Below are 12,404 nucleotides of genomic sequence, written 5' to 3'. Positions count from 1 at the left end.
CTGCTGTTGGTGATCCAAATCGAAACTCACATTCTTACTGTCTCATCCACCCCGGTGGACCTGGACGGTGGCCTCGGCGGACTCCTGCTGGCGCAACTGCTGACGATACGCATCCAACTCGGGCATCCGGTAGGTCCCCAGATTCACCTGCACCATGAGCGTCTCCATGATGCGTTCGTTCTTCATCGATTTGGAGGGCAGGACGACGGTGAGCAGTTCGCTGGGCGAGATCCGGCACAGATTCAGATCACGCGTCAGCCGCTCCATAATGCATTCGAACTCGAACTGGGTGTCCTTGTTCGGATGATTTTTCAGTTTGCCCACCTTGTGTTGGGCCCACGCCAGCATTGCCTCAAACTTTCGTATCTCGGGCGTCTGCAACTCCCGGCACATGATCATCTGCACCATCGATTCGGATAGGTGCAGAAACTCCGGGCACTTGAACAGCGAGTGCGCCTTGCTCTCCACGAACGACAGGATCATGTTGACCAGCTCGGAGGCGGATGTGTAGCGCCAGTAGTAGTTCTCCAGCGAGATGAGCATCGGGCAGACCACCTCGATGCGCAGAAACTGCTTGCAGTGATGGAAGCACGCCTGCAACAGCTCCGGCAGGTCGTAGTGCTCCGCGGCACATAGTAACCCTTAAAAGTTGGTTAAATATATATATATATTATTTGATTTGCTGTGTTCTTCAACTATAAAAGAAACTCCATAATAAGATTATAGTAGTTCAATATATGCATTAAGCTTAAATGCTTAAGAATTCCTCGTATAGCTTTAATATAGTTACCTGGTATGGAGACGCAGGTCAGCGGACAGGTGCCCGTGTGCAGGTAGTCGAGCAGAACTCGGAATGTGTCCGGATCGAATTCGATGATGTTGAACTCCGTTTGGGCCAATTTGGCGCGATCGACCTTCTGGGCGTCGGCGCAGACGGAGAGGCGTGGCACGGCCAGCTGGTTATTGCCCGGTTTGTCCTTGTCCTTGTCCTTGCTGTCCCTGTCTGCAGGCGCCAGTCGGTGATGGTGTTATCGAGTTGCGAGTGGGCGAGTCATTTCGTCAATCGGTCAACGTTTATCGGTAGTTCGTCGTGGGTGATTGGTTATCGTCGAAATTAGAATAATCGCAACATAATCGATTGCAAATAATAGGGAAAATCAAACGATTTGTCGGTCGGCAATGAAATTAATGATGAAACCAAAAGCATAAAGTTAAGAAGTTTATGTTGAGTGGCGTTAAACGACGGATTTTTTTTATATTTTTTTTTTGTGGAAATGGTAAGGCGTTTTGCGAGTCAAGTGAGATGAGAGAATGACAAAATTTTGTTTGTTGTTTAATTTAAATTTTTTTGTTTGTTGTTTCCAGTTGAGATTAACAGAAGAAAGAGAGATATAGAGTAGAGATTGTAGAGAGCGACGGAAGGGGATAGTTAAATCAAGGATCAAGTCAGGTGGTGAAAGTGTTAGTAGAGAAAGTTCAAAATTAGTTTGGTGTTAAATCCAATTGCAATAAAATTTCACATAACAGTAAAAATGCAAGCAGTGGTGGTGAGTAGAGGTGAAATGAAATGGATGGATGTTAGATGGATTCATGTTAGGTTTACGCAAATTAATGTTGTGTTTATTTATTTTCAGTACGAAAACAAATAAATAATTAAAATAAAAAAAAAACATGAAATAATTACAAAGGTATTTGGGCAGGTAACATGAATTATCATTTATGAAGTTTGGTTTATGATATTTGATAAGGTGTATTCAAAATCACATCAAGTGCATTATAAATAATTAAAAATACGTTTTAAAATTAGTTAATTGGCCAATTGTACAGGGGATGCATTGTCAAGAGGATTTTTTTTAACGAAAGAACCATGTCCAGAATATTTTATGCGATAAATCAAAGGGTAACAAAGGACATCAATGAGGTTTGGTGGTCGGTCGATACAAGACATTCGATCGGGTGTATTTATAAAGGTTCGGAACATATAGATATTCATATATGTATATATATATATAAGTCAGTTGAGATCGTGTGATGGTTATATAGAGTACGAGTACGCAGTTTTTAGTTTTAGGTTGAGGCAAAAATGTGCGGCGTGCGTTTTTTGAGTTGCGGGTATTTGGATGTTTGTTTTATTTTTTATCGACATTTTTAAGGATGCAAAAGTTAAAGTTTTTATTTTTAAGGACGCAAGGACGCAGACGGTGGACGTGGAAATGCGAAAAATCAACACAAGTCGCACAGGAGAGAGAGGAGAGAAGAGAACAAAAGAGAGCGGAGAGAAAAGAACACGCATCGATATGGTTGCATTGCACCGAATGAAAACCCTTACTCGAACAATCTGTCGACGATATCCACTTCTTCTTGTCATCCGGATTCAGTTGGTTGGTGTTCTTGTTCCGTATGGACCGACCCCATCCGGCCGTAATGGTTCCCAGTCGGGAGAAGGCCCTCTTCACCATCGGCGACGAGGGCACACTTTTCGGTCGTATCGAATCGGAATCGGGAACGGTCAGATAGTTGTTGCTCTTCGGTTTCTGGTTTTGCGGGGAGACCAGCGATGGAGCTGGTCGCGCAAAGATTTCCGCAACCGGAATCTGCGGCGATCCGAAGCCGGTCTGAATGCCATAGAGCATTTCCTAAAAAAAAAAAAAATAAATATTATTGCAATAATCCGGAATGATAACAATAAATAATAGTAGTCAAGCATAAACGTTTCGTATGGCAAATGAGCTGTAAAATAGAGCCCACAGTGCGTATGTGTAATATGAATTTTATTACATATTATTACTCATACGCACTGATGTCTACATATATCACTCATACGCCCCGTTGTGTATGCTCATTACTCATACGCACTGTTGTCTATGCTCATCACTCATACGCACTGTTGCCCATGTTTTTTTTTTCACTCATTTGTCTAATTTACCTCCAGGCGAACAAATTATCCTGCATTCTTTGAAACTCACCTGAAAGACTCGACTCCGTACTCCGAGAATAGCTCGAACTCCAATAAATCGAGCCTTTTGCTTGGACTGACCCACCAGGAATACGACATCGAAGAGATGGGCGTTGGTCAGGCACGATGGTTCTTCGTTTAGAAATACGCGGGTAAAGTCCTTGGCCAACTGATCGTAGTCCTCGAATTGATCGCGAACGGAATCCAGCAGCGGTGACGAGGGTCGCATGTGACCTGCGAGAAATTAAAATAATTTTTCGTTTTAATAAGTAAATATTCAACTATTTTCCTGTTGATTGAAACACTGGGATATATATGTATATTCGCTGAAAAAAAGTGTATTTAAAAGTTAAAACTCATGCAACCAACATGCTTCTTCAGTTGTAAGCCTAGAAATATGGATTTTATTATATTAAAACGTTATGCAAGAAAAAGAAATAGCCTTGTCAGTTTTTGACATACATATTCCTGGAGATTCATTTACTTTGCAACCTCCGAAACACACATTTTGTTATGGGGGCTGTTTGATTACGTTTCTAGTTGAATTTATGAAATTGCTTGCCATAGGCATTCACACTCAAATAGTTACAAATGGATTTGGCTTCAATAGAATCACCTATTTATTTTTTAATATATCTTTTTAAAGCTGTCTGCTTTCCCATTTCTATTATTCAGATCCCAGCTGTGTATGTATGTATGTACATGTGTATGTTAGTGTGTGTGCGCCGAAATTTATGCAGTTCCCCAATCGCATTGAGATGGAAATGCCAAACTATTGGAGCAGTAATTTGCATAATTTCAATACGGATAGTTTCCATTGGGGATCACTTCCGCATTTTCTCAGTGTGTGTGCGCTTGGTTGTGAGTGTTGGTGGGGTACTCTGTGCGTGTGTGTGTGGGTGTGTGGGTGTGCATGAATAAATCAAATTAGATTTGTGTTGTCTAGTGCAACAAATAGCAACAAATAAATAACAAGAAATCCAAACAAAATCACAACAAACAGCAACAGCAACGACACACCACCACAACAACAACAACAACAACAACAACAATGAGAACAACATCAACAACACGAACAACATCCTTGGGTGGGTGGTGTCTGCTGGTGGGTGGTAATGGGCGGTGATGGGTGGCTGGAACAATAGATATCCCCACTGATAAAATAACACAAACATGAACAATATTTCTTTGCCGGACAAGTGTCGGTGAGCGTAGATAAGGGACGAGCAGATTGTCCATGTCGGGGGGTTAAAGTTCAGAACAGATGAGGAGGAGAGCGAAAGGAGCCGAAGGGAAGACAATGTTTGGGGGCCAGAGAGAGAGAGGGAGAGAGCGAGAGGGAGAGGGAGATAGCACTGAGATTGCTTCGAGCAACGACTGCACGCTTCCGGTGGGCACAAACACAGCCGGATGTGTTAATGGCGGAAACGGAAGTGTCAGTGTGTGTTTCTCTCGCTCCTTCCTCCCTCTCTCTACCACCCACCCTCCCGGCCTTCCCCTTTTCCCACCAACTGCCCCCTTTTCGCGGGCGAAAGTTCAACCGAAACCAAGACAAAACGATTAATCAAACATACTCGCACAGAAACCGTGTCACAAAGGACCAAATGCAAATGTCCTTTTTTTTCTATTTTCAATTTTTCTCCTTGGGCTGCCAGTAATGCCTGCAATTTGTTCTCGCGATTTGTTTATAAATCTTCTTAAAGCCGACCAGAAATCTAGGCGATTCGCTTTAAGACATTTGACAGAAAATGTTCGAAAGTAGCAGAAGATTTATTTTCTACTACTGATTTAATTCGTTGTAAATTACGTATCTGTTTTGAAATTGAATAAAATTTAAAATTTAGGTTTCCAATCTGATTGATTTCATATGTACATTGCATGATATGAACGTCTATTACTCAAGCTGCAAATATTTTTAAGTCTACTACTAAGTGCATTATTTAGTTCTTTTAAAAGCATTTAATCGGGTTTCATAGCCTGCATAAAATGAAAATTCCCAAAAACTCTCTCAAGTTGGTTTAAAATAATCTGCATATCTCATTTGTTTGTTTTTATTTTTCGGAAGCCAAGGAAATTGTAAATATTGAAAAGTAATTTATCAAAGTCAGGCAAAAAAAAACATGCGGGTCGAAAGAAAGTGGGGGCGGCGGCTGCAAAAAGGGGTGTGTTCGGGGGCGTGGGGGCGTGTCACACATACTATGCCTCGCACACAGGTGCAACATGGCACAGCACGACGTGTGTGTGAGTGACGACGTCGACAATTGCAGTTGGTGTAGCAGTTGGTGTTGTTGTGGCTGCAGCAATTGTTGTTGCTGTTGGCTGTCATGTTGCTGCTGTTGTGGCAGTTGTTGTTGCTGCTGCTCAGAGTAATTATTGTTGTTGTTGTTGTGTCTGTGTGTGAATGTGGTGGTGGTGGTGGTGTTGTTGTTGTCATTATTGTTGTGTATTGCACCCGCTGTGTGCAGCTCAGTGGCATTGTTGTTGCAATAGCAGCAAATGTTGTGCGACGGCAAGTGTTGCATGTGCTGCGTGTGCTGCATGTGTTGCTGCTGCAGCAGCAACTGCTGCTGCTGCTCGTGGTGTGTGTTGTTGTCTAGGACACGGGCATGCAACATTTTGATATATTCATCCTCACCGATCGGTCGCCAACTGCCGCGTCTATATGGCTTCGGTATCTGTCCAGTTTCCGCATGATTCGATAGATTCATCACCAGATCCTCGAGCATCTGCGATCGCGTACGCTCCTGCATCCGCGCGAATTTCGGTGCCGAATAGGAGGCTCTCTCTCCATTCACGATCTTGGTCAGCAGCCATTCCCTATGGATATTCAAGTTTTTAGGGGGGATTTGTGTTATTTTTTGTCTGAGGTTGGAGGATTTTTTTTACAGCATTGCCAGTTTGAAACTTACCGGAACATCGGCCCCTTCTCGAAGACGGACTGCTCCCACAAATAGGGCTTGTAGGCGCCCACCTCGTCACGCGTCACCACGGACACCTCGTATCGCGTGGGCTTGTGTTTAATCCTGGCCGAAACGCGAACCTTGAAAAGAGGAAATACACGGTAAGCTAGTGAGTACATTTCAATTAAAACCACTTGCTTAGATGTCCTAAGGTATGAAGCAAATCAGTATCGCTGTATCCTTTTGGTACTCACCAGGATGAAGGTGTGCAGGAAATGGCTCTTGATGCAGGCGGGACTGAAGCGTGTGTTATCCGCCTCCAAGAATACCACGCAGACGATATCGTTGCCGATGTGACGCTTCCTCTGAAGCTTCTGCGGATCGTGCTTCTCGTACGGCAGCAACGTGGACACATGGAACATGATCTCGATGTTGCGCCAGTTCGTATAGACGGAGAAGAGACCTTCAAGAAGAATTGGGGGTTTCAATAATATGCACAAAGTGCCATCCCATCCCATTGGGTATAAGCCCACCTGTCAGGTCGTGCACCGTATCAAGGCCACCTTTGTATTTATCAAATCCGCGCAGACGAACTCGATCGCCCAGAAGAGTGAGGAATTCGTCGAAGAGCGGTGAATTTTCATTATTGTCCAGAATTTGCTCTTCGGTATACTGATCCTCTTTGACAAATATGACGCCAACTTTTAACTCTGATTTTATAAAAACCTATCAAAATTATATATAAGTTATATTATTATAATTATATGATATTATATGAGATTGAGGCGCACCTGATCTAATTTTAATAATTCCTCTGGCGTATCGGGTAATTGTCCTAACGTTAAAGGTGGATTTAAATTAACTTCTTTACCTAAAGATCTAACTACCTCCTCGCGATTATATCTATAAATTTGAAGTAATTGATCGATTTAAATATATCATTCGGTTATTTATGGAACATATTACCTATCTGCGAACACACAGGACGCCGGTATCAGTCCGTGCACCGTGTAGGAACCAGCCCGTACTAGGATGCGGAACTGATCCCGTCCGTTGAGCGTCTCCTGCTTGATGGACAGGATGACCGGACCCAGGTCCTCATCGCTGGTGAAGTAGTTCCAGTGCTCGGTGCCATAGAAGTACTTCTCGTACGTCTCCTGTTCCACAGAGATCAGTTCGAATGCGCCCTGCTGGTCCCACTGCTCCTCGATGGTGGTCTTTTTGCGCGGACTGCAGGGATTTGGGAATGGGAGGATTAGCAATCTATTTTTTTGGAAGTAGCTTCTGGAACTCACCTGGGCGTAGCCTCAGAGTCCTCATCATCCTCGTACAGATCGCTGCACTCGCGCTCCAAATAGGCATCGCTGGCACTTCCTGCCCGAATGTCCTCGTGCTCCGAGTCGCTCTCGTCCCAAATGGTGTGCGGGGTGGGCATAGTGATCTTCTGGCGGGAGCATTCGATCCAGTAGCCGGGAGTGGGCATCAGATTGTGCGGATACTCCTCGCAGAACTCATCTGCAATGGGTTATTGCAATGTATATTAAATATATCCTGACAACTTCCAATTAATTTCATATAAAGCAAGTTCTTTAGATTTGTGAAGCAACTAAGTTACCCACTGGCAATCAACATCATTTAAAGATTTGCCGAACAGCTGCCTACGTAAAAGAACATTCTTTTATTTCCAACTTTGTGCTTCTTCTCACTTTTGAGGCGACTTAACTCTTAATTTCTAGGTGGCACTTGGGATTTTAGTTTGGATAAGATTCTATCCACCAATCAGCCGCGGTGTATAGACCCCCTGTTCCCATCAAATAGAAAAGTTTTCGCTGACAATCTTGCTTTCTTCCTGCGGCGAGAGTCTTATGTCAAAGTTTCACTCAAGTTTTTAGCGGCTTGTGGCTTTTACATTCTCGCAAAACTGTTGCCTACTTTGGGGCTTTCAATGGCTGGCAATTCCTTCAACTCTAAACAAAATAATTTAGTTCAATTCAATTAAAATGCAAATACCGTAAACGATGGCGAGTGGCGTCGCGTGAGTTGCCAGTCATAAAGCAGGCGAAACTTCCCATTTCGCATTTACCATTTCCCCTTCCCCTTCCCCTTTCCATCCATCCATCCATCCAACCAACCATTCAACCAACCAACCAACCATCTATCCACCCACTTTCCCTTTTTCTGCCATCAACTTTTCTGTCCATGATTGAGTTGGAAATTCGATGCGGCGCGTGAGTCAATAATGTGCCACATCTTTGTGCCCCAGGGACAGTGGTTCGGAACCAATAGAAAATTAAAGACACTAAAAACAGATTGCAATGAGTTGAGTAAACATTAAAACATTTTCGCATTTTATAAAGTTGAAAAATATAATGCAACAATTTTTTTATAACGACTTAAAGGACAACTTTTAGGGTATTTTCTTAACGTAATCTTTCACTTAATTTGGATATGTTTTAGGCTAAAATTTCCTTATTCAGATTCCACGATTGAACATAACTTTCTATTCCTTTGACTCCACTGTACAATGATGAGGACGATGATGTCGGGCATGACGTTGATGGCGTTTTGGTCCTGGTCCTTCTACTGATCCTTGGGCTCTTTGTGCTCTTGTTTCTGTTTCGTGTTCGTGTTTCAGCGGGATGGCAGTAAAATGCTGCCCTGCGCCAAGATGGGAACTATGATCTAATTAAGGAGCGCTCACCGTTCCCGTCACACATGTGCCACACATTTTATGCCGCAAGTTTTGCCCGTCTACCACGCAGATGCTGCATATTTTTCGGGTCCTTTCCTGCCGCCCAAGGAGCACGCACGCACACACACATATATATATCGTACGACCACACAACAACCCACGCACACACACATACACAGACAGACAGACAGACAGACAGCGAAAGCCATAAAATGGTGGCCCTGCCTAATTCAAATTTGAATAACTCGCAGCGCGCGCCCCTAAGTAGGCTATGAAATCGCTTGCTCGCATTGTTTTTCTGCGGTCTTGCCTAGGCTTTGATACCCTAGATTGTAGGGGTTACATGAATATTGCAATATTTATGCTATAATGACTAATTAGCAAAAGGATTATAAGAAGACTTGTATAACTTGAAAGCCTTTTTGTACACGTACCAATTACTGCTCAATGATTTATGGTAATCGCGTTAATTAGAAATTAGAAATTGTTACATAATTGCACGAGAGAGTATTAAAAGTTTGTGAAAGTTTCTTCCGTAGGATCAGGGTCCTGAGACCCACGACTGAATTTCGTCTCTGCCAGATTTTTAGGCGGCTGTGCGTGTGTGTGCGTGAATATTGCGTGCACAGCGCCCGCGGATATGCAATATATATTTTATATATTCTTTAAGGCCAGTTAAACCGACACACCCCCCCCCCCCCACACCGCGTGCCATTTTGGGTCACTTTGGCGCTCTTCCACGCTGCCGCTGCTCCTGCCCCTTGCCCCTTTACCCCGCCCCCGCTTCCAGCTGCTGTTTCTGATCCCGTTCGCTTGTGTCCCATACAAATAACATCCCGTCCGGTTCATTTTTCATCCACCCTGGCAGCAGCAACAACCACAGCTCGTGTTGCAACTGCACGGCAGCAACATGCAGCATGGGGCACAAAACATGAAAATAAACACAAACAACCAAATTGATGGGCATCGTTTGTGTTGGCCTCCCAGGAGGAATGAAGGCAACCGGAAGCTGGCCGGGCAACTATTTCATCTTGCCACTTGTAATGGCCACTTGCCAAGCCGGCGATGGCAAACAAATCAGACCAACTGACACCCGGCCATGTAATATGTATACAAAGTATAGCCGGGCAAAATGGAATATCGTGGATGAGATGGTCTATAATCTGAGAAGCAGCTCAACGGGCAGGCAAATCGCCAACAGAGTGAAAATAGAAAGCGCGAAGAGGTCCCTCACAACTGAAGATATTTAATGGCATGGCTACTTGAGAAACTGAAGAGCTTTCTCTATTCTATATATCAATCAATGGATGCTTTAAAACGCATGATGTGTAATTTTATACCAAAAAAAAAAAAAAAAGAAAATGAATGTATCTCAAAGTTTGCAGGCTGCAATCCCAATTGTTGTACTACGAGTGAGTAAACCTGCTATTTCATAGTCCATTTGAGTATTTGGTGCAAATTGCAGCTGGTGGTGATATGTGTGTGGTTGGTGCAAACATTTGCAATGCCCCAAATTGAGAGATGCGATTGTGTTGATTTGTGTGGCCGCACTCGTGCAGCAATTTAAATGGCATTTTCGGCACAGGAACCGCAAATGGAGCGGTTTGAATTGCAGGTGTAAGCAATAAATTAACAAATCTCAGGTTCAACTCAAATTTGTACAGGCAGCAAATGAGTAAATATACCCGTATTTCGCCGCATGCAATCAAATAAAAATGAATTCGCTCGAAGCACAAAATTGATTGGCAAATAATGGATAATTTGATGCATCGGTGTTAATTTGTTTTATTTTTATTTTTTGTTTTGTTTCAGCAAATAATTGGTTTGCTAACAGTTTATCGTTTCGTTTGTGGTCGCTCGAAATAAAGTTATTAAAAATTAAATTAAACCAAGTTAAATACAATTAATTAATAATGGTGGCTTTCTTTTGTTGATAGGGCCATCATGTCGATCCAAACTCCGGGCTTGTTTTTCATTCATTCAGCGTTAATTATGAGAGCTGCTTATCCTGCCTTCAAGCCCTGCTGTGTCATCCACTCATCAGCCAACCAGCCAACCATCCATCCATCCATCCATTCATCCATTCATCCATTCATCCATCCTTTCAATTTCTGGCCACAAGGATTTCCGCTTACACAACAACGAAAAACGAAAAAAAGTGCTTGTGACCATGGCTGTGACCCTGTAGTTTTGGCCAACAATGCAGTTTGGGCCACATGACTGGGCGGGATTGGTTGGCCCATTTAAATGACACGGTCGCCCACTTTTCAACCAACTCATCTGGCGCGCTTTTTATGTTTTGATGCGTCGCGGAAATCCATTAGCCATTAGTCCATCCAACCCAAGCCCAAGCCCCGCCCAAAACCCAGTTCCCAGTTCCCAGTTCCAAGTTCCCAGTGGCGATGACAATTCCTTCAAGGATCACGCAACATTGCATTAGCATAAAGTGGCCTGACATTTGGCAAATGACTCGCAGCATAATGGACAGTCGGAACAGAAAAGGGGTAAAAAGGGCAAGAGTCAAAGTAAAAAAAAAACAGGATTATAAAGGCGATTTCAAACTTTAAAATATGTTAAAATCCCAACGCAACTTTTTATGCTAACATGCTATGTTACTTATGATATGGAATACTTTTTGTGTGAAAAGATTTACGACTAGAAATATATCAATAATATCTAAGTAGTGATACAGTTGTGGCTGCGAATCCTTTAAAATCATAAAAAAAAACATGTCAAGTGTGCGATATTTTGCTTGACATCTCTGTATTATATGTCACGCAGAAGGACACCATTTCGCCTGTGACTAATTCATGGCGTTATGTACATACATCATATATATATGTATATATTTCTATTTATTATTATATCCCATTCCACGGCTTGTCACTCTACATTCCCCCAACCCAAGTGTCATTTTCCCTCCATTTTCCCGTGTCAAGAAGAACACTTGACATTTTTTTTTTTTTATCTTGCCATTTGAATTTGTTGCGCATCGTTTTTCGTTGTACTCGACTTCATTTTTTTCTCTTTCGCCGCTTGGCTTTTTCGGGCAGCTTGCCAGTGGACTTTCCAGGCATTTTCCTTTTAGCCACGGCTATTTGCTTTGTATTAAGCCAAGACCAAGACAACCCCCAGAAAATTCATCTTCCGTCTGTCTTTTCTCGGCTTGTTCGGTACAAATGGAGGACACTTTGGGTGTCATTAATGATGTCAATGGGGGGAGGGGGATATTATGGGTCATGTTGGGTCAGGTCGGTGGAATGTAACTCTACACGGCCCGTTTGGCGATTTGTTGTTGTTGGTTCTCTATTGGTTTATTTGCATTCGATTGCTTGTTAATTGTTGCCAGGCGAAAAGTTGGGTAAATTGGTTTCGACGTGGCCTCGTGACTGGAAATTGCTTTCCACTTTTCACTGCTATGTTTTCATCTCGATTTCAGTTGCGGCCGAATTTTCACCATTTTCTCCACATTCACCTCGCACTCCACCTTCCGACCCAATGGCTTTTCCGCAGCTGCCATTTGCAGAGGAAAAGTGTGTTATCAAAGTTGGCCTTAGGTACAAAAAGAGCCGAATAACAATAGATATATGTGCTGGGGGGTTGCGAATGCTAAAATAAACACGGCAACACAATCGACGAGAAAGAACAAAAGTCCGGGGAAAGTAAAAGGAAACCAATTTCGCTAAGATGCAAAGGAATCAAACGACAAGCGGCAAACAAAAAAAGCAAATCAAGCAAACAAAAGTGGAGGGAGAAATTCTACGTTTTTTCTTTACATTCATCAGGACACTGCACTTCTAATGCTCTCATTTTCGATTTAAAGTTATTTCTTAAGCCTAAATTAAGAACTAAGCCA

General features: G+C 42.9%; 1 protein-coding gene across 6 annotated transcripts in view; it reads right to left on the bottom strand.

The window, feature by feature from the left end:
* The window catches only part of rsh (radish), a 90,456-nt gene that overhangs the window by 3,653 nt on the left and 74,399 nt on the right, over positions 1 to 12,404 (bottom strand). For 2 of the 6 annotated variants that reach the window (NM_001298250.1, NM_001298251.1), the window contains exons 8-18: positions 7,152 to 7,371; positions 6,823 to 7,086; positions 6,648 to 6,759; positions 6,390 to 6,582; positions 6,111 to 6,319; positions 5,866 to 5,996; positions 5,592 to 5,773; positions 2,967 to 3,190; positions 2,330 to 2,636; positions 791 to 1,003; positions 51 to 641 (exon numbers count right to left, since the gene is read on the bottom strand). In NM_001298250.1, the coding sequence (NP_001285179.1) occupies positions 51 to 641; positions 791 to 1,003; positions 2,330 to 2,636; positions 2,967 to 3,190; positions 5,592 to 5,773; positions 5,866 to 5,996; positions 6,111 to 6,319; positions 6,390 to 6,582; positions 6,648 to 6,759; positions 6,823 to 7,086; positions 7,152 to 7,371 (2,646 nt within the window). Of the gene's footprint in view, positions 1 to 50; positions 642 to 790; positions 1,004 to 2,329; positions 2,637 to 2,966; positions 3,191 to 5,153; positions 5,774 to 5,865; positions 5,997 to 6,110; positions 6,320 to 6,389; positions 6,583 to 6,647; positions 6,760 to 6,822; positions 7,087 to 7,151; positions 7,372 to 12,404 lie in introns of all 6 variants that reach the window. The other 4 variants (NM_001298247.1, NM_132622.4, NM_001298248.1 and 1 more) reach the window with 3 other exon arrangements.

Source organism: Drosophila melanogaster, chromosome X (assembly GCF_000001215.4).
Source record: "Drosophila melanogaster chromosome X".
Taxonomy (NCBI): Eukaryota; Metazoa; Arthropoda; class Insecta; order Diptera; family Drosophilidae; genus Drosophila; species Drosophila melanogaster.
The sequence above is the reverse complement of the archived record's forward strand: the minus strand, read 5'-3'. Positions and strand labels throughout refer to the sequence as shown.